The sequence below is a fragment of the Hylaeus volcanicus genome, chromosome 7, assembly GCF_026283585.1.
Source record: "Hylaeus volcanicus isolate JK05 chromosome 7, UHH_iyHylVolc1.0_haploid, whole genome shotgun sequence".
In the NCBI taxonomy this organism is placed as follows: Eukaryota; Metazoa; Arthropoda; class Insecta; order Hymenoptera; family Colletidae; genus Hylaeus; species Hylaeus volcanicus.
This window is the reverse complement of record NC_071982.1, coordinates 278668-300666: the sequence shown is the minus strand read 5'-3', so window position 1 is coordinate 300666 and position 21999 is coordinate 278668. Positions and strand designations below refer to the sequence as shown.

Below are 21999 nucleotides of genomic sequence, written 5' to 3'. Positions count from 1 at the left end.
ATGTTGCAAAGTAAACAAAGTTGCAAATCGCCCCTCTCCAAACTTCAACAATGTTACAATGTCAGCAATGTTGCAAATCGTTCCTCGCGAAGCTTCGAAAATGTTGCAATGTCGACAATGTTGCAAATAGCTCCTCTCCAGACTTCAACAATGTTGCAAATCGCTCCTCTCAAAATTGTGATGGGAAATGTCGGATTTTTACTCCTGGTATCAGAACATGATATGCGAAGAGGTAGCACAACTTCTCTCCTCTTAAAAGTTCAATAATGTTGCAAATTGAGCAGTGTAAAACTTAAAGGTCAGTGTACCAAGAAATGAAGGGAAATTAAAGGTAAATGTGCCAGAAGGTAAGGGGAAATTAAAGGGAAATATGTCAGGAAATGAGAGAAAGTTAATTGGAAGTGTAGCAGGAAGTGTATGAGAATAAAAAAGGAAAATAAAGGGATATGTCACAAAAAATAAAGGGAAATTAAAGATAAATGTGCCAGGAAATGATGGGGAATTTAAGGGAAGTTAAAAGGGAAATGTCACAGAAAATGAAGGGAAATTGAAGGGAAATGTGTCAGTCAATGCTACAGTCAATGTTGAATATATGTAGAATTTATATTTTGTAGTGATTGAACATGTAATACAATTTAACAATATTTTTTATTTCGATAAAATTAGTATTATATTAGGTGGACTGGAAAGTAATGTCGTTTCAGCAATTTTAAATACTTGTTTATCATTCATCAGCTCATTCATTTTTATCGATCTGGTATTGAAAGTTTGCACACTAGATAACAAAAGGCTGTTGATAACGAGAGTGATTTGATAATTAATTAAAAACCGAAACTTATTAAAAATGTATTTGTTTGAATTTGAAATGTAAAAGAAACGACATTACTTCTCGACTCCCCTAATACAATACTGAAGGCTAAAAAGCGTCATATTAAGGAACACCCTGTATAGCATGTATTGAACTATATATAGTTTAGTGCTAGCATTTTTTGACCGGTCTTGGTAGGTTTAGTGTTAAATCTTTTGATACTTTCGATGCTATCTACCTGAAATACTGAATTCTTGACTTTAAGCTGCTTCGAGCAGTGACAGGGTTTCATGATTTTTATGTGCGCCACTGATTCCAACTGCCTGATGCTGGTCATCGTGTAAAGAAAGTCTCGTTCGTGTATGCTCATGTATCACTGTGTCCTTTGTACGTTGGCGCACAGATTGAATAGATTAGGGGGCAACGTGGCACACCAGTCTTATCAGTCGTGAACATTGGTGAAAATTAGTGAATATCTAGTACGATCTTCCGAGAGCTTGCGCCGGTACTAGTTCACGTTTTTTAAGTCAATAACTACTTAAATAGATATCATGGCAACTACTCGTATTGGTCAAATTCTGGTCCCCAGGACTTTACAAATAAGTCGAAGATTGCCACATTTTGGGTGTAATGTTAAATATTATTGCTGTAAGTACCCGCTTGTCTTAGGTCACAGTGCAAGGTCAACTACCTGTGATGTAGAAAAATCCTTAAATAAAGAGTAATTCTAGCATCTTCATAGAGCGAATGAGAGAAATTCTCCTATGATTTTATTATTAAACAAAATTACAGAATATTCTATGAATTTTAAAATTCATTAGATTTTAGTGCCAGAAAATACGTTAATTGTATTTGTCAGATGAAAATGTAGGAGATTTTCAAACAATCTCACAAAATTCCACATAATCACTTTTTCATGCACTTCTTCAAAATCATGGTATGGTAAAAAAAGCTTTGCATTATTGTTGATTGTAAAAACTTATTTCATACAGGTCAAGTACCCAATTACGAAATGATCAAAGTTGAAATCACAGGAGAGAAGAAAAATGTGGGTTTGGTTACCTTAAACCGACCAAAAGCACTTAATGCTCTTTGCGACAAATTGATGACTGAATTAAATGATGCAGTGAGCAGGCTCGATGTGAATGAAAGCATCGGTGCTATTGTACTTACTGGTGGTGAAAAAGCATTTGCAGCTGGTACGTCTCTGCATCTAAATTAAGTTTTTTTCCTAAGTCAAACTTGACTTAATTTGTTCTTTCAGGTGCCGACATCAAGGAAATGCAGAATAAAACTTACTCGGACAACGTAAAAAGTAATTTCTTAAGTCATTGGGACAGTGTTTCTAGAAGAATGAAACCTGTGATTGCTGCTGTGAATGGCTATGCTGTAAGTTGCAAAATATGAAATTCTGCTAAGAAATTAAACTAATCTCTATTCCAAGAAACTAGAAGCAGTAAGATGCCAAGATTATGAATTCTTGTTACATCTAGTTAGGTGGAGGTTGCGAATTGGCAATGATGTGCGACATCATCTATGCCGGGGATAAAGCAAAATTTGGACAACCAGAAATCTGCATCGGAACAATCCCTGGTGCTGGTGGCACTCAAAGATTGACTAGAGTCGTTGGCAAGAGCAAGGCAATGGAAATGGTACTTACAGGGAACCAGATCACTGCTGAGGAGGCAGAAAAAAGTGGTTCGTTAATTTAACAGCAGAAAAAACTTTGTGTTTTAACTGTTTTGTTTTACCTCTAAAGTGTTTTTTTATGGCTACAGGATTGGTTAGCAAAGTCGTCCCAGCAGACAAGCTCGTTGCAGAGGCCGTTAAATTGGGTGAAAAAATTGCCTCTCACTCGCAATTGATCGTTGCCATGGCGAAAGAATCCGTTCATACGGGTAATAACGTTCAAGTTTTCACTGGTTTACAACAAAATTTTATTTAGATTGTCATTTTCATTAGTTTATAATGTTTTAAAGAGTTACTTTGTTTATTTTATCTCTGGAATCTTTTTAACAATTTTTTCGCAGCTTATGAGACCACTTTGAAGGAAGGGCTTCATTTTGAAAAAAGGATGTTTCATGGTACATTCGCAACGGTGAGAAGTTTGCTAAAAAAAAAGCATAGTATATATAAATAGCATTTACAAAAAGTATACGATATGATACTTAATTTTCAGAGTGACAGGAAGGAGGGAATGACGGCGTTCGTTGAGAAGCGACCACCCAAATTCACAAATCAATGAAAGATCTATCGTTGAGTTCATTATATATATAAATAATGAAATGAGGGAACCTATTTTTCTACAGAATTTTGTACTTTAAGCGGATACTCGCTCCATTTGTTACATCAATACAATGTTTTAATAAAGGCTTCTTTATTTTTGAATGTTATAAAGTTTGAATCGAACTTTAATAGTTACCTTTATTATTTCAGGTGGAAGAACCACCTGTTTCCGTAGTAGTGATAGTAGTTACACGATTAAAAAACTTGCGGCAGCAATAAACATTTTTTTTTTTTTGAACGTTGTAACGTTCGAAGAGAACTTTTATTTAATCGTTACCTTTACATCATTATGATTTTCTAGTATTTACAATTAACATAGCTTACATCAGATTCATCATTGATACATCAGGTAAGTGATTATTGTTAATTGTAACAGGGTGATTACGTTTCGTTTAAGAATAAACGCGGCTGATTCTGAAAGTACGAGACGCCTTAGAACGATAGGAACAATGGAATTTCATACCGACGTCGTGCACAATAAATATCAACCTTTACGATACGCAGTATCCTGAAATTGTGATTATCCAGATATTTGTTCAGCGAATAGGTTGCATAAAAAAACCAAGATTACTTCCAAGTATAAAAAGATTGTTATTTTTTACATTCACGATCTCTCGTTTAACACGGCAAGCGGATAATTGTATTTTTAATAATAATTTCATCGATTTACATTAATTGTAAGATTAGTCATAAATATTTCAAGTGCCAGAAAAGAAAAATATAATAATACAGTAGAATCTCGATCATAGAGTATCTTTTGTAGTTTCTTGATGTTGATCTTCATACAGGATGAGGCATTTAAAAATCTGTAAAACCTGCTTGGCTGACTAGCTAATACTAATAACGTACAGGTATGATGAAATAGTTGTGCACACTTAATGTTTCATGTGACTACCATACTTCACCTGGTTTTCTTCGTCCTTATCATTAAAGTTACAAAAAAAAAAAAAGAAACGGAAAATCAAATTTACTACACTTACATTCTAAGTATTTCGCTGCGCTTCTTAGTTATTATTTAAGTACACACCAAGAGTTCCGTTTAACATTGTGAGACCAGAAAATCTTTAAGGAGTCTCCGCAACATCGCGCGGTAATTATTTACAAATATTTTCGTCGGAAAAACCTCTTGAAAGAATTCAAAAGAATTCTAAAAAACACCCTCGAAAATAATTCCAAAAATATCGCCGTGATATGTAATGCGAGATGAGATGACGCTCATTGTTTTTTATAAAAATTTGGTTTCTCATTTTATCGTTGGTCTTTGTTATTTTGCAGACAAGTCCGGAAACTCCTTGAAATCGATATAAAATAAAATACCCAGTAATTGAACACATTTCAAAGTATATTGTCTTTGACTTTGGCAACTGAATGTTGCAAAAGCATTAATGAATGTTTAAATGGAGTTATTATTTATATATATATAACAAACATTTTCAAATAATACCAGTGTAACTAGATTGTTCAAGTATTGGTCCATTTTTTGTAGTGTTTAAGTACTAGGTATTTTACCTTAAAAAGAAAGATCGGGAAGTGTGCTTTTTCACGCGGGAGAACTTTGTTTCCTCTTTTACATATATCACAGTTGCAAGCTCTGCTCGAATAACTAAGTTGGTACAGTTAGAGAAATGAAAATGAGTAATCAGTACGTCGCAGAGTCAGCGTGAAGTAATTTACCGCTTGTTGCGGTTCTTCATGGTAAAACGTCTCCAGAAGTTGCCGCTCTTCTTGGACGGTGTTGCAACTGGTGTGTCGTAGGGGTAACTGGATTCTTCATCGGTGTCTTGTGCATTGGGTGTCTCCCTCGTTGGCGAACCACCATGCCCAGAATCTCTGTCTCCATCCGTTGCGTTCTTGTCCAAATCTGAGACACGTATGCAATCAGAAGAGAGTTGTAAACATAACCAATGTTTTCCATTGAAAGAAATTTCTTCACACATATTCATATTGTTTTACTTTTTCCTGCATATTCATATAATATTTCATCGCAATTATAATTATATAATTCAACATTCGGTTAGTACATTAATAATAGTCTAATGCTTAGTTTTTAAATAAGAAAAAATACCGAAAAATGTGGCGCCATCTCTCACGAAATTGCCCAAGTTTGTCGTGAAATAGTTTCCGCATAGCACCGCTAGATGGCGCCACATTTTTAGGTATCTCTATTTATTTAAAAACTAAGCATTAGACTATTACTAATGTACTAACCGACAAATATTAGTTGAATTAGGGTAGTAAGAATCTAAAATTACATTTACATGCAGAGGAAAGTAGAGAATTTTTGTTTTCAATAATTTCAAGTTTTTTTCGCCATCTAACGGCGCGATGTGGGAACTATTTCACGACAAACTTGAGCAGTTTACCGAGAGATGGCGCCACATTTTTGGGTATTTTAATGTATTTAAAAAACTTGGTATCAGTCAATTATTAGTGTAAAAATCAATAATTGAATGCTGAATTATAATAATTACGATGTAAAATTGTATAAGTATGCAGAGAAAAGTAAGAAATGTGAATGTATGAGAAAAATTAGTGTGTTCATTAGCTTGCCTATATGCTCGTCTAATATGGAAATATGTATATGATTGCAATGAATTTAATGAATAATAAAGGTTAATTACGAACAATTATAGTGCTGCTGATTCAGCACTACTACAAACACTAACTCGGACAGAGACAACCGACGGTGGAATAGCGAATAACCTGTGATTAGATCCCCATGAACTGTATTTCAGGAAAAATTCAAATTTTCGTTGTGTGACAATACGTGGAATTTTTCTTATGATCAGAAATGGCAGTTGGTTGGTGTTACTTATTCGACCTTAAACAAGGTTGAATAATCCGTAAGAGAAGAATGAGGATTTCTTTGATCGAAACCTGAAAAATCTACTCGAGCTTGATGATTTGGTAATTAGTTAATTAGGTAATTACCTCCGCCTCCAGCGCGCAACATGTCCAGAAAGGTGTTCTCGGCGTTACCACGCGTGCGTCCCTGTTTCTGCGATGGTGTACCGAAGCTCAGGCTCTGAATATTGATCTCTGCCTTGAGCTGTTCCGGGGGTATGTCGTCCACTCGAAACTCATTCGGGTCCTCGACGAACGCCTGCTGTAAATCGCGCATGATCTTCTTACGGATGGTTTTCTTCATGGACAGGTGTCTCTCCAGATGTTTTACGTCGCTCTCGGTTAAAGTTTTGCTGTTGTCGCGACGACGTGACTTCTTCTTCTTGCTGTTTTTAGGGCTTTCCTCTTCACCTGACGTCGAGCCAACGGACACAGCGCTGTCGTGGCCTGGCGCCTTCTCCTCGGCCTGTACTCGGCTGTTCTCCCATTTGCCACCGAATCCGAAGATGTCCCGTAAATGAGGAATGTTCCGGTCGGCTGTCTGCTGCCTCGCCATTGTCTTTTATTGGCCGTATCTCGAGAACGCTTCCTCGTCGATACAACTATCGTTCTGGAAAACCGAATTTATACGAAATTATTCTATTTTTGTCCACCAACTTCTCGAAATTAACGCTACAAGTACCGAGCAACTCTGTTTTACTCATGTACATCGACGTCATCGAATTCTTTCTTAAAACTACTCAATTATTTATAATATTTTTCCTAGCGAAGAGGTAATAAAAGTAATTATATTAATAAGAACCTTCGCTTGTACCACCGATTACAGAACAGCCCGTATAATATAAAGAAGATCTAGTTAACTAACAGAAAAATAGCAAGTAATTATAGTAAAAAGAAAAAGGGACTTGGCCTCGTTCTAGTCGGGCGAGTTTGTACCGCATAATACAAACATGTGAAATAGACAGCCAAAGAGAAAATGGTGTGTGTTGTCGGGAGTAAAAAGAAGCGTGCGTATCGTTTACGCTGGTAACCTGTTGCTCCTAATAATTAGGTGGCGTGCGCGTGCTGAAAGCGGTTTCCCAGGCGCCGTTAAATTGCACGGTTATATCGGCGAGTCCGCGGTTTACGATTACGGGGCCGCGACGCATGATGCATTCCCGTTAGCGTTATACATGTAAACATACATAGATTACAGTGTAATATACATTCAACGTAGACGTCTCCTTTTTTAGCGTAGACAGACTACGACAGGACTTTTAATCGTCCCCTGGAAGAAAAATCACAGTGACTCGACCGGATCCGAGTGAATCGTTGCGAAGAAGAGAAGGAAAGATTCGCAAACGGGGACCAACGAACCGTTAGTTGATGATGTTGAAACGAATCGACAACGTTTAGTTCAGTTCCATGTGATTCGATTACGAAAACATTACATTTACCCCTATACAGAACAAAAAATACCTTCAAGGCAACTTAGTGTTTATTACAACAAAATAATAAAGCACTTTTCTAGTACGTATAAAATAAAAAAAGAAACACAAAAATAAACCAAGTATTCAACTAATCCCTCGTACACACGTGCTCGGCACGTACGCAGTTCTACGATCAACTCTCTTTTCTTCACAAGACTCCTAGTACTCTTACCCGCTTGAAAGAGGCAGTTGCCGCGTCAGACCGGAAACTACATAGTTTTTAGTCTATTAAAAAGAGTTGGCTGCACTGGTTCGATCGATATCGAACGTCGATAGAAGCGTAATGCATACATATGTATACGTTTGGGTCGACAACTGGCTACGACAGAGCGAAAGAGGAAACGGGAGGAACGGTTTACTTGGGCGAAACTGGCTGTCTGGCAAGCCAGCTCGTCACACACAGAAGCGACACAGATATAGTTGCAAAAGCTTGCAGTTTGCAGTTTGCAGTTTTCATATATTGTAGCACACTTTCGTCATAAACTCAAGTCATTATACGGTATAAATAATTTTATTGTAAGTCAAGTGGCCAGGGAGATTTGAAAAACAAATGAAATTTTTTAAATAGAATCTTACATATTTTTGTCCATAATATAATGGCATTTGTTTAGACAAATTTATTGACATTATAATACGTGGTTATTTATTCCGACGAATAACCATTCTGATTGAAATAAAACATCCTATATAATTATTAATCCAATAACTAAAAAGCTTAGAACGAATAGACCATACATAATTAAAAATGCATACTAAATCTAGTTCGTAAATAAACTCGATTAATAATAAAATCATATTTTACTAATAAACATGTATTCGTTAAAATAATAAAATTACTTAAAACAGGATCCGCATAGAGATTGAAAACGTTTTAAAAAAATGTTGGATGGTTACGAGCATGATTGATGTTATTTTTTACGTAAGGATTCTATAGACATTTTTGTACGATAAAACAAGTCTCGATTCCGGTTTGACCAGCTATTACGCGATTAATAAATCGCGATCGTAAACGATTACGCGACATGGTACGATTTGCGCGCCAGTGACCTAATGGATGAGCCTAGTCGTAAGATAAAATACCCAGTACTTGAACACCGCAAAAAATTGGACTAATACTTGAACGATTTCGTTACACTGGTGTTGTTTGAAAATATTTGTTGTAAATATAAATAACAACTGCGTTGTATTTGCAAGTGTCAGCTATAGATATTTTGTTAATTTTGAAACTATAATAATTTTCTCCCGGTGGCAAAAACAAATTTTTTTTCGAGGTTATACACTCTTCATAATTTTAAGGTTGTTGAAGTTTTTTCAAACAGGATTTTTATCATCGCGATGTAATTTGCCGAGAAGATCGAGACAAATTCAACGACCTCTAGCGCTACGACCTTCGCCCAACCTCGAGTACGAGTAATTCATAAAAGTTGGCCAATTTAATGGAAATGGTGAAATAACGATTACAGAATGATTAAAATTTTGAAGAGTATGAGCTCGAAAACAATTTTTTTTGCAGAAATAACGTAGATATTTTCGAAAACGGGCGAGTACAACCATAGGAAAAAAGAAAGATCGCGATATAACGAATCAGCGCTCGCCGGGGTCGCGATAAACGGCGGTTACCTGTACAAAAACAACAACAAAAAATGTATTATTAATTTAATTGATTTACGAGGGGGAATGTCCTCGCTCTAGGAACAAGCGATGGATTCCGAAATGAAGGGATAAAGAAGTGTTTATTCCCAGGCGAGGGAGCCGAGAAAAAGAAGCAGACGGTGGTTATTAGCGTACGAAATAACGCTAGAATTGTACCGTAAGTCGTTGGAGAGCCTTCACGCATGGCGGATCGAAGCGAACAGGACACGGAGAACAGGCACGATCGATTCGTGGCTCGTTACGGCGCGGCGCAGCGTCTGGTCGAAAGTTCGAGCCGAGCTCCGTGCATTAATATTTCCGTTATTGCGCGCACGAGCACACCGAGGTTATGCCTTTCACACAGTGAAATAATAATAATAATAATACCGAGCGTCGGTCGTCCGCAGCTTCTACGTGCCTTCGAATCGTTCGCGTTCTTCTTCCTTGGAAAGAGTCAACAACGTCGATCGTTGATTCAATGAATGGAAACTTTCCACGGTTGAAAATTTTCTGTTATTGGGTATAAAAATCCATCGGTCAAATCTTTTGTCTTTATATTTATTTTAAAATTTAGATTTCTATTTAAATATTGTAATACAAATCTAAATTATTTAAGTTTAAACAGATTCATGTCATTAAGATTACATAAATTATTTACTTCGTAATATAATTTAATGGATGATTTAATTAACAATAAATTGTTTTTACTTACGACACGGACACTTTTTTCGATCGAGTAAACTTTCAAGTGCCAGAACTTTTGCAACTTTCATTCGATAAAATTGTTTCAAATTCTTTTACGAGTAAGTAGAATGTGGACAGCGCGGAGTAATTTTGTTTATCACGTTGAGTGCAATGTCTGACCCAGTACGCCTCCACGAATAGTCTTTTTATCTTCGTGGAATAATGAAATGTAGGAAAAGGTGGAGTAACGGGTAGAATTGCTTTCCACTCTGTTTTAAAATGTAAAAGCCATTTGTAGGATCGCGTTGTGCTTTCCGATTTGTACCAAGAACGAGACGATACCGTGAAATATGTAATTTGGGCCTTATGATTCAGTTTTGCATCAATATTCCAATAATAAATATATATGTATACGGGGGATTCCAAGCCATTTCGATCACTTATGGACCCGACCATTTTTTATTTGGCTGAAATTTTTTTTATATCATAGTTCATAGTACCCTACTAAATACCTTTTTGTAAATTTTTGCAAATTTTTGCAAATTTTTGCAGAATTTTTGTGAATTGCAAAAAAGAAAATGAAAAGGAATTATTTTTCGAAAATGCACGTTTTGGGGGGAAAAAATAAAGTGTCGAAATTTGTTAAAATTAAGTTTCTTTCCGAAAAATAACGAAATTCCATAGAAGGTGAATTGAAATATTTTGATTGGTATTTTTTCGTAAAGTTCATTAAAAAAACGCACGTTTTGAAAAAAGGAACGACTAATTGGGTCAAGTATAAGGATCGTATCTGTACTGAAATTTGCATTTACCAAGCGGAGCAAGCGAATATGTGGTGACTTATGGATGGCATTATGCACGTATAATCGAACCTCGAACGTTCGGATCCATAGATCACCGAAGAATTCTTAATCCAAATGGTCACGTTTTCTGTCACTGCACAATAGTCTACACACTTTTCACGAAAATTTGGTGATTGAAAAACTGCCAGCACAATTGACGATGGGAATAGATGAACGATCGTAAACAGCGTTGGACGCGATACGACCCGATCGTGTCCGTGATCGCGGCGCGACTCGAGCGTCGCGTCGATCGGGGACTTTCACTTCGGGATTCGTGCGGCCCTCCAACTCCGATCCCTTCTCGATTCGATTATCCGCAGTACGCCCACGCTCGCCGCTCTGAATCACGATCGAATTGTTCTTACGCGAATAACGCTACAACGAGTGGAGATCCGAACAGGGACATTGCCTAGTTGCATTTTTCCAGAGGCCACCCAATCATGTTCCAAAGAGTTTTATTTACCCGGGTGAAGCAATATCGGGTGAAGGTATCGTCGAGAATACAGATTTATGTATCTATGTGGAATGTTTTACTCCGTATATTTGTAAAAATATCAGAAAATCCCTTTGGATTTCCATTCTTTCGATATTTTTAGGTTGATTTACGTCTTGGAAGTGAATATTTTGGCAAATAGTTGCAAAAATTAATCATTTCTTTCAATGATTCGTTCACGAAGCTGACCGAAGAATACTGTCTCGATGTTGTAATCGCCATCTGACAACTATAGTAGCAGATTCTCCTCTTGGTTCGGTTGAGAAGGGAATGGAGAGGGTTCACCTTTCACCCTAGAGGCCTAGAGTAACTGTACAACGAGGAAAGTCAGGGAATGGATTATGGCAACGCCGACGGAGCCGAACAGCTGGGACTCGATATAACCTGCCACGATTATGTTTCTGTTGCCGCCTCGAGTATTAATTTTCCATTTACGACTCTCTACGAAATAAACACTTGTCACTCTTAATCTTCTCTTCTCTTCTCTTCTCTTCGAATCTTAGCGCTTCTATTCCTGACTCTCATCTTGTCCCTTTTTCTTCCCTCTGAAATCATGTATTTCGGCGTACAAAAATCTAAACCTAGACACCACCTTACATATTTTGTTTAACCGTTATATTCCTCACCTTTTAATAGTTAAATCCATATTCGACTTAACACATGGCATTTATAACTAATTTTCTCAATTCCTGAATCAATAACCCTGTCAGCCATGTATGGACGACGCTGACGCCGACGCCGACCCCGACGCGGCGCCAGCGGTCAACGTGTTCAAAGTCTCGAGTCTGTAGTTTACATTCTGAATGTTGATATTTCGATCAAAACAAATACGATGAGAACGTAATGCTAATGACATATGTACGTAAACGTGAACGAACTCGAAGCGTCGTGGTCTATTATCGCGGTTCGTTGAACGAGGAACGGCAACGGAAAACGAAAAGGAATCGGTTACGTAAACGCTTTCGTTTGTTTTTCAAATATGCATCGGCTCTATCCTGATTCGGCACGGAAGAGCACGCCGCTTCCACAACTCTGCAGCGATTCACGCGGCTGATAATCAACCCGTAGAAACTCGGCTTTTCATTCGTAGAAAGGAGAACCACGCTATCCATTCCTGGTAGAAAAAGATTCGGTAACCGGTTTGGTCAGGACTTTGTGAGAATAAACGGTAATGCATGTACATTTGTCGATGCTCTCGTACGAGGCTTCGATTTGTTTATTCGACACTTTTAGTGCCGAACAACGGTACGAGTCGTCCATTATGCAACCGATACAAGTCCAGCTTTTTGGAAAAAGACGTTTCCGCCAGAACCAATTATTTCAAGAACGTGTCGATATTGATCGTAAAAAGTAAAAAGGTTTCATTGCCAATGAGGCATAAACGCTTCGACTTAAGAAAAAAATTATAAATGATTTTTTATTCAACAATACCCATCCGAAACGATAAGAAAAAGTTATCGAATTAATTAATGAAAGTACAAAATAACAAGAGATATCCATTAAATGGTACCTAAGGACTCGACGTAATTGCGAATGAATTTTCAAGCAGGCAAGTTTGTTAGAAAAGCAACGATAGGAGCACAGGAGAATCTCGTTCGAATGCTGCGATTATCCTTACCCCCCTTTCCCATGAAAAAAGAAATACACTTGTTTATTGACCGCACGAAATAAGGCCAAGGAAAATGGAGCTCGAGAGTACGCTCAAGTCATGCAAGCAGCTCGAAACGCAGGAAAAGACAGTGGACGTCTTGCCGGGATCGCATCTAATCGAAATTATTATTCTCCGTACGTATCCCTCTTTATTATTTTCTCGTGTCCTCGACGCGAGCCAGAGCGACGAAAGTGACATCATATTCTCTTCACGAACCAGTTCTCATTGACTTTAATACCGGTTCCCTTTGGCGGAGGCTTTGCCCAGAGACCCTGCGCGTACTCGTCAGGTGAGGTTGTAACATTAGGATGGGTTCATGGGCACGTGGAGCCACTCTGTTTAGACGGCTCGACACGCATCGGACTGCCGCGTTTCCGTATTCATCCCAGCAAACATGGAGGATATTCGATATACGATATACGATATACTATTAGGTTTACTTAATTTTTTTATTATTTTATTTAAAGTCGCGTGACGGCCGCGGCGGTGCCGCGATGGAAGAGAAAAGGAAAGGAGCGTTTAGGTGATATGGTTGCCGTCACACAGAGCGACGCTCGACGAACCTCAACCGGGAGCATCAACAGCTCCCGACGAATTTTCCACTCCAGGTCCCGCCGCGACGGAGCAAAATGGCTAGACGCGGCTGAGAATGAGTTCGAGTCAAAAAAAAAGCCGGGGAGCACGGTTTAATCAAATACGTCTAGACACCTATGGTCAAGCGATTCAACTTTGAGCGACGGGTACGGGTACGGGAGAAAGAAGGAGAAGACTGGGGCCAGGCTTTTCTCTTATGTAACGCGGACTGAAGTTTCTGCTCGGTGTAGCGTGTACATAAGCCGTCTCGCGATTTCCAAGTAAAACGATGGAGGCATTGTCTCACATGTTCGGCCGTGTTATTCTGTTCGCGACCCTCGCTGAGGCCGAATACCAATATTTGCTAAACAAACATTTTTTTTCAAAATCGTCAGATTTAATTTGGAAACATCATCGTATCGCGTGTCCAATGTTTATATTACGTTTACTGGGTAAACGAGACGTAAACAATCGCATTCGTATCATCTATTTCTTACTGCAAGCGTAAGGCGAAACGATTCGATAATATTATTTCAGAACCTTGTAACACCTTTGCTAGTCTTTTGTTAGCGAAATATAAATCCCCAAGAATCTTTGATTCGATTGCTTTCTATTTTCTATTTTCTAACTATGAGGCAAAACGATTCTCTTTCGAACAGAATTAGGTTAGATCGCTTAATTAAGCGGATCTATCTAATTAGACGGTAAATAGATATTTCCAAGCACAGATCGTCATTGTGCCTCATCGTCTACTGGGATCTCCTGGCAGAATATTGCAAATACATACTTTTATTCGCAGCATTGTTCTCCCGTCATAAAATCGAGGACGCCTGCATTATATCTACAGCGTTAGAAAAGAGCCACGTATCGTGAATGGAGAGTTTCTCTTTGCGGCTTTATCGCGGGTCTCATGTTTCGCGAATAATCGAGGCGGACGCGTTACTTTTACTATTGGTGTAATTATTATAGTCTCATTTTCGCCCGAACTCTACAAGCGAAAGGAAATCACGTAGAAATGAATGCACATAATCGGAAAACAAGTTGCAACAACTACGATAGAGAACCGTGTCCAATCATTCCAACTCCTAGCAAATAATTTTAACAAAAATTGCTAATTTATCTAAACAATTTATGTACATACTCATAAATATATTCTAAATATTCCGTATAAAATATTACACCTTCGAGGTTGTTTAAGCCCACCGCCCGCGCCATACAAATTCTTATTCGATTACTAAATATTGGATCAAACGTGAAAAACATAAACCATGCATTAGAATACCTAATTTCGCAATTCTTTTCAAATTTCGAAGACCATTCGTTTTGTTCATCACATATATAATAATTGCTTTTATCTTGATATGTATCACGCTTGCAACACCATTTGCTAGTGTTTATCAAGTGTTTGTTAAAGTTTCCTGATATTCCATTCAGATACAAGTACGAATAAAACGAACATTTGTAATGGAAAGTTTGCAAAATATAATATCCTGATTCTCCCACATGTGTGTTTTCTGGTTATCTTCGCCAGGATCGTTTCGTAATGTGTCGTTACATCAGAAAAAATTTCATTTGTTGATGCCTACGGCTGGAAAGAACGTAGTTTTTCAACCTTTTTTCCTAAGAAACTTGAGCAATATCGCGATAGAAAGGAAACTACCGCGAAACGTTTTCAAGAAAAGTGACATCGTCGTATAAAAATAAAATGCAATCCGAAACTTTCGACTTTATTAGAAAATTCTTCGGTGAAATATTCCGAGGTTATTAAAGAGTAGTTGGTAGTTAGCGAAGGTTTCGATTATCTAACACCGAAACGAAACACGAAAGCATCGTCCGAAAAAACTATCATTAACGCCAGTGCAAGCATCGATCGCAATTAGAGCAGACAGACGGCTAGCAACTCTAGGACACGGCGCGGCGTATTGCATGAAATAATCGATAAGCGTTGAACCGCTGTACGACGAACTGGTTTCGAGTCATCCACCTTTTCCGGGTTTTGCAAGTTCGTCAAGCTGCTTTTTTAATGGACACGCTGACAGAATCAACAGAAGCCTTCTATCGCAAACGCTATCTCGTAGAGAAACTTATGTCCGCACATCATTTATTTACTTACAATTAGATAAAATGTGCAATATATATATATGTATGTATATTGCACAGTAAATCGAATTTGGTAGCAGATAGAAGAAAATTGGTTCGACGAAAATTGTTTGGTATGAAAATGCTGAAACATCGCTGAGAGGGAGGAACGGGAAGCAGTGATCCGGAGGAAACGAAACGAAACGAAACGACAGAGCCAAGGAATTTTAAACCTTGTTTCTCGCGTGGATGGGATCGTTTCTCACGTTAATCAACTGTCACGGCGCGGGCGTTCCACGTGGTTCAACTACCCGCGAATCCGTGATGAATTTATCGAGTCGCACGACGCGCTAACTTCGTATCTTTGCGCGCTCGGCTGTACCAGCAATAACTGATGTAATGCATCGGTGGGTGCATCTGGTGTTGCGCGATCCAAAGCAGCTTGAAGCAACGGTATCATTTCGTAATAATTATTTGCATCTTTCTTGCGCGAATGGGTTTGTCCCTTTTTTCGTGGATTCGTTTTTCCCCGATTCTTTGTAACTCGGGCATCTTTGATTCGTCGCATGATCCATTAGATTTTACGAGTTACTTGACCTTTTCATTGATATTACTGTTACGACTAATCATTTTACTGCGAAGAGTGTATATACATGTGCGAAAATTAGATTCAGAGAAATCTTTAAATTTGTCAAATTAATTAAAAAAAAATATCTCCTTATAGATCTCCTATTAGATAAAATTAATGTAAATATCAGTTTTGGAGTAAAAGGTAAGAAATCTATCGATCCGAAACCGTTTGCAAGTCACTGTATAGAATAATATTATAGAATTCTATTTAACCGGTGTCGATCGGTCGAAGCAACACTGGAATCGCGTTCGCAGCGAATCAATCTGTCTTCGTGCATCTACCAATACCAATCCGGTACTCCCGGTTTCGCGATTGCAAAAACAACCCCGCGAGTCGACACGCTCTCGTTTCGGTTCGCTTTCTGAATTCGATGCTGTAACTGGGCCCGAAGGAAAAGCGAATTCGACGTGGTCCTCTCGTCCAGACGGGTTAGTGAAATCAACATTCACCTAGCAACGCAAATATTATATACCATTTAAACGATTTCCATCGTAAGTAACGAGTTGTATATTTGATAAAGTGCGAATTTGTAGCAAAAGGTAACGCAACGAGTAAAATTTGCTCGATCTTTCCATTCTACGGTTAAGCGTTTTTCGTTGCTGCTAGTTGGTGATCTCGAATAGTCCACAAGCGTCATTTCCCAATTGTATCGAGCAGAATGTATCGATTCAGAGCTCGAGAGGGTCAAGCCTGGCTACATGTCCGTGCATCACAGACAACGTATCCATGTATTTTTCTGTCGTTGCAGGTATCGGATACTGTAAGCTGGATGCTGCGCGAAACCGTTATGCAACCTGCAGCGTCCAAGCGGTCTTTGCTCGCCCAGATTACCGTTGCCCTGTCCTCGTGTTGTTGCTGGCATCTGGAGAACGGCTATAGGAGATCATAAAGTTCGGTAATCGCGTGCATTGTAACGATATCCTTAGTTTAACTGGGCTACAAATATTATCGACTTCCAAGTCTCTATTCAAGGAATTTAAACATATCATTTTTCTGATTCCTATTCCGTCCACGCAACCAAGCCTGGGTGAACAACCTCCATTCTAGTTTCAAGGTTCGATTCGAGGCCTTAATCGTTCGAATCGGTAAAGTAGTTTCAGAGGCATTTATCTGTACACCGTTGAACATTTTAATCAATTAGTCCATTAATGAATCGACGATTAATCAATTGTTGCATTGTAATTATTTTTAAATAACATTAAACATTTTTTAGCTGTGTAGTTATACTTCATAGTGTACGTTTATAAATTGTATCTTTGGTTCTTCGAAGAGCCAAGGACACGCTTTCCTTCCTCGCGTGGCGTATTATTTTTAGATCTCGTTAAGTGCAAAAGGAAGAAATGACAGTACCGAGTCGGTTTACAAACAAGACGATTCGGGCTTTTCTCGCGACTCGTTGTTTCATTTGTCATTGGACTGTTTTCGACTGCACGTCCGTCCAAAGTTTCCCTTGTGACTTTACGGCATTTCTGAAACGCCTATCTAACGCAAATCTGAAATAATCGGATTTGTTTAATCCAAGAGATAAACTCCTAGTCTTCCACTGAAAGCTATTTTATCATTTTTCGTCAATTTCCAGTTTGCTTCGTTCGATCCTGGGGAACCTACTACTAACGTTTTACACTCTTTATTCTTCATGTTTTAAGGGTTAAAAATACGTGTGGTGCTATAGTTGCGTTGTGCAGTATAGATACTTGGACACAGCGAGGTGAAGAAAAATGAGTCGATGGCGGAAGGATGACTCGGTGGGATTACTTTAACGATGCTCGACCGATCGAGAGTGTTGTGGTTTTAAGCGTGGTAAAAAAATTCATAGCTCTAACGCTTTTTACACCGAGGCGTTAAACACGTCATCGTTTCCAGATGCTTTGGCGAGCATTTTTTCTCGATGCCAGACTTGATACTCGCGCGTGTTTACCGGCCGTTCACCCTCGCGAGTTGTAAATTAATGCGGGTGATGACATTATGTTCACCCTCGCGCACTTCTCCCCGTAAAACAGACCCCCGACTGACTCATCGCCGATGACTTTCTGGCAATTTCCGCCTCGTTTCGTTCAACCCCAGGGGAAGCCACAGAATCGGGGATCAATATCGATACACGTTTCTACGTAGTTGCGACGGTTCAAAAGTAAGACGATTAGGATAAATGCTGTGACTTAAAGTAACCATTAATTGGATATTTAGTTGTAAATTATAAAATATTGTTATTCGCAGCCTCTCGCGTGATAGCGTCCAACAAAAAGCTGGGTCTAAACTTATTCGGACAGTATTTCACAGAAATGCTGCGGATAATAAAGTAGCTATTTAATTTGTAGTAGAGAACAGGCTGTATACCGAAGAGTAGCTTCCAATGTGAGCAGCTTGAACGGTTCCCAGAGCACCTTGTACGGCAGAAACGTGTTCCTGACCCGATCTTAATCATCGTTCCTGCTTGCAGGCTTATATTGGTTCCTAGCTAGCGCATCGTCTTTCCTGTTTCCTCTTTTTAATACTCTCTGTCTTTAGGGAGTCGTTGGCTGATTCTTTCCATCCAGACTTCCTCTCGCTTTCGCACCGGATCACCTTGGTCCACGGAACTCCCCTCCGCCGTGTGACTTCATCTCAACTGCTGCCCACACGACTCCTCGGTTTCTCAAAGGACGATAAATGCATGGATGCAACCTGATGCGCACGTGTCCAGCTCGCGACGCGTTCGACGCGTTTAGGCTTCCGACCCAAATCGAACGACTCGTGTCCGAAACGTCTTAAATAAATATTTTTCGACAAGCGGGGTTCGTGCATCACGAAACTTTCAAATTTGTTCGCTCAGAAAGGAACGGGTTCGGACAGAAACAAGGGCTACGATACTATACGAGTCAAGGATGATGCGAGAGACCGGAGCAGAGACAGATATAAATAGACGGAGTCGAGAAAGAAGCAAAACGAATAGGAACAAATGGGGGGGAAGAGAAAGGAAACGGAAGGTTCGGGCTTAAATGCATCGAAAAGACGAGAGAAAGGAAACCAGAGACAATGGGGCAAACAATAAGGAAAAAGGGAAGCACAAGTTTCGTGGCGTCTCTCGGCCCAGAAGAAATAATGTTGAGATGGACGCGAGATACGAATTAACGTGAAACGCATGCTGGAAGCAACACTGTTTCAAAATTGAAGCCTTTTCGACCATGGCCAGAGACAGCATAAGGCAAAATTTAAAATTAAATTATTGTTTGGATACAAATTTCGAATATAGAATAAAAAAGATATAAACAACTCTCGTGAAATACGACCTCGAGATCATTTTTTGTCCATCATATTATGTCCCCCTCTAAACCAAATTATCCTCATTGTGCAGGTGCCAGGTAACACATTTTTCATGCAGATTTTTTTATGAAATCAAATTACGAGCTTTGTTCGGTTAATTTGCCTTAATCGGAACATGGTGCGCTGTATCGAGAATGAAACTTCTCTCGAGCGATACAGTTTGCAGCGTTCGGGATTACGAAATACCGAGTTGCCCAAGATATCCTATGTGTCCGGTAGTTTCTCTTTGTTCCATTGACTGCCTCCAGGATACTCGACTGCGTATACATGTACATGCATTCTCACTTTGCACTATAATTGCGTGCTTCTCGCCGTTGTTTCTCGTTTAATCCGTTACAGTCCCATTTACTTTTTGTGCGAATGATTTTGTGTAATCCTACGTGTAATCTCTGGTTCCGAGTGTCAACAGAGTCTATTGGGCATAATTTCTAATATTATGGAACGTTCAGCGTGTGCTTAAACGGAAGCAATTCAACAGAGTCATGGGTCATCACTCAAGGTACAATGGAACGAATGGATCGCGAAGAACGGTGAATGCAACGTTATACAATTCCATGTGTTTATAGCGACGTATCAAAGGTATCGGGGGTTAATTGGACGAAAGCATCCCGGCAAACAGAGGAGAAATCGCCACAAGTGCAAATGAAACAAATTCATTGCAGCACTGCGGAATCGATTCACCTGCTGGTTGAGCAATCGAGGATTTACAACGTCGAACAATCGCTGTTGACGTTCCGCGTTCGATCAATGAACAAACAAAGAAAACAGGAAAAGCTCTCGCGGAATCTCTTTTTATTAAGAGCCGTCGGCGTCGCGTCGCGTCGCGTCGCGTCTGCCGCGTTGTCGACGGCTCGAGGAATCATTACCATACTTTGGTCGTCTGCTCACCTGCGCACTTTTTGTTCCGTGTGACATAAAGGAGGAGTACAAATGTCGCCAAGCGAGGCGAGGATTAAGCGGAGATGAAGCTTCTTTTGGTTTTGTTTGTCTGCCCGAGTCCCTCCGGCTTGTAACAGAGCGTTGTGTTTAAACTTGACGCACAACTGCTTTTGTTTTTACTTAATAATAATAATAATAATAATAGTAGCGATTGATTGCTCAATTTCAAACAATTTTAAAGCCGTGCAGGGACCAAACACTGAAATATGAATTAACCCCTTAGTATTCGTTTTTAGAAAAATTACACATGACAACATTTATACAAAGGACCTTGTATTAGAGGTCGATGAATTTGTCTAAACGAGTGCTATCGTATTAAGAATAAAAATCTTCCATTTAAAGAAATTAATTTGTTTGTTAAATCTTCCCCACCACTTCACTTGCAACGAAATTATTTACTCCATACAAGTTGTTTACCTGAAACTTTTAAACGTTCTGTATACATGTACATGTAGTTCAAAGAGGACAAGGACTGACCAAGTTCACAGGCGATCGATCGGAAGTTCTTAATGGCGAGATAGTACGCACACGAACGGGTCAGTAAACAGCAACGGACGCTAATGTCAACTCAATGATAGCAAAAGGATCGATAAATGCGTAAAGGTGAAGCGTAATAATCCAACTCGTTACCCGCGAGGATAAACTGGATCTCTGAATGGATTGTGACCCCGTTAACCTTCAATGGAAAGGTCTCAACGAATCTCATTATTACGGGTTCATCGAATCGTCATTTAAGCGTGCAACCGGTGACAAAAATAACTGGTGGCAAGTTTCAAAGGTGAAACGAGGCAGCTCCTATCGGCAATCAAACGGTAGCACGAGAATGAAACAAAGAGCCGTACACGCAGACGGTGGCTCGTTAATTTCAAAACTGCGAGGATTAGCCACGGTTCAGGCATCTCGCGATATACGTTCCTCTTATTAATTATCATCACTATGAATTCCGTATGGGAGGAAGTTTCTCGCTTTGTCGGCCCAGCGTCATTAGGGTCGTGGCCCCCACCCCCGCTTTTTCTCGCGATTCACGGAATTCCTGTTCTATTTCACACGAGCGACGGACCGACGCGACGCGACGCGGAGCATCGAGAAAGGCGCATTAGGGCTGACGGGAACGGATATTAGAAAATCTCGGAACCGAGCCTTGTTTTTCCATTCGTCGACGTCACCTTCAGGTCTCGGCCTCGATTCCTTCAAGGATAAGGTCTTTCTCTTTCTCTATGTCTACACTGTTGACAATTTTGTCTTTGTGCGTATAAAATTTATAATTTGAATTGAAAAACGAAATATTTGGCAATGAATGAATAGAAAAATAAAAAACAAAATTCACCGTTACTTAACGTTCTTGAAATTTAACATAAATTTCATGTTATTCGTCATCTAATGTACAAACAAAATTTTGCATGTCTCCGGTTAGGTGTGCGCGATTGCATTGCACTCGCCGACGGTGGTACAAACTCGCCAACTGAATTATCTAGCAAAAGCACAAACAATTAGTCGGACTCACCGAGGATCGAGTCTGATCCTGAACGTCCCCCAATCCCCTAGAAAGGACAGGAGAGTCTCCTTTGGAGAGTTTTTCTTTCTGGCACTGTAAAAACTAGCGAGTCGCGAGGCGCGAGGAGCGAGGGTTGAACGAGATTTCACGAGCACAAACTTCACAGACGCGAGAGTGCAAAGGCTCGCTCGGAACTGCGGACCATTGCTGGCGAGCACATCAATGAAGGAACGCCAGTGAGCGGCGCGGCGTCCCTCATTCGTACGTCTCCTG

The 21999-nt window shown here is 39.4% G+C and overlaps 2 protein-coding genes across 6 annotated transcripts in view; one reads left to right on the top strand and one right to left on the bottom strand.

Annotated features, from left to right (window-relative positions):
• Positions 1–3201, top strand: part of LOC128879195 (probable enoyl-CoA hydratase, mitochondrial) — a 3757-nt gene extending 556 nt beyond the window's left edge. Inside the window, exons 1-7 of one of the 2 annotated variants that reach the window (XM_054128116.1) lie at positions 952–1456; positions 1801–2007; positions 2073–2197; positions 2302–2506; positions 2587–2706; positions 2839–2906; positions 2988–3201. In XM_054128116.1, coding sequence (XP_053984091.1) covers positions 1360–1456; positions 1801–2007; positions 2073–2197; positions 2302–2506; positions 2587–2706; positions 2839–2906; positions 2988–3053 — 888 coding nt within the window. In that variant the 5' untranslated portion in view covers positions 952–1359 and the 3' untranslated portion in view covers positions 3054–3201. Of the gene's footprint in view, positions 1–951; positions 1457–1800; positions 2008–2072; positions 2198–2301; positions 2507–2586; positions 2707–2838; positions 2907–2987 lie in introns of those variants that run through there. The other variant, XM_054128117.1, reaches the window with a different exon arrangement.
• Positions 3182–21898, bottom strand: LOC128879196 (uncharacterized). 4 transcript variants are annotated; one of them, XM_054128118.1, is made up of 3 exons: positions 21736–21898; positions 6026–6548; positions 3182–4955 (listed from the first exon to the last, which is right to left on the bottom strand). In XM_054128118.1, exons 2-3 carry the CDS (start codon positions 6492–6494, stop codon positions 4765–4767), a joined length of 660 nt encoding a protein of 219 aa, XP_053984093.1. In that variant the 5' UTR covers positions 6495–6548; positions 21736–21898; the 3' UTR covers positions 3182–4764. The 4 variants fall into 4 exon arrangements, with proteins under 4 accessions (XP_053984093.1, XP_053984096.1, XP_053984094.1 ...); XM_054128121.1 differs by lacking the exon at positions 21736–21898 and adding an exon at positions 10596–10677; XM_054128119.1 differs by lacking the exon at positions 21736–21898 and adding an exon at positions 10536–10672.
• Between the last annotated feature and the right edge of the window lie 101 nt (positions 21899–21999).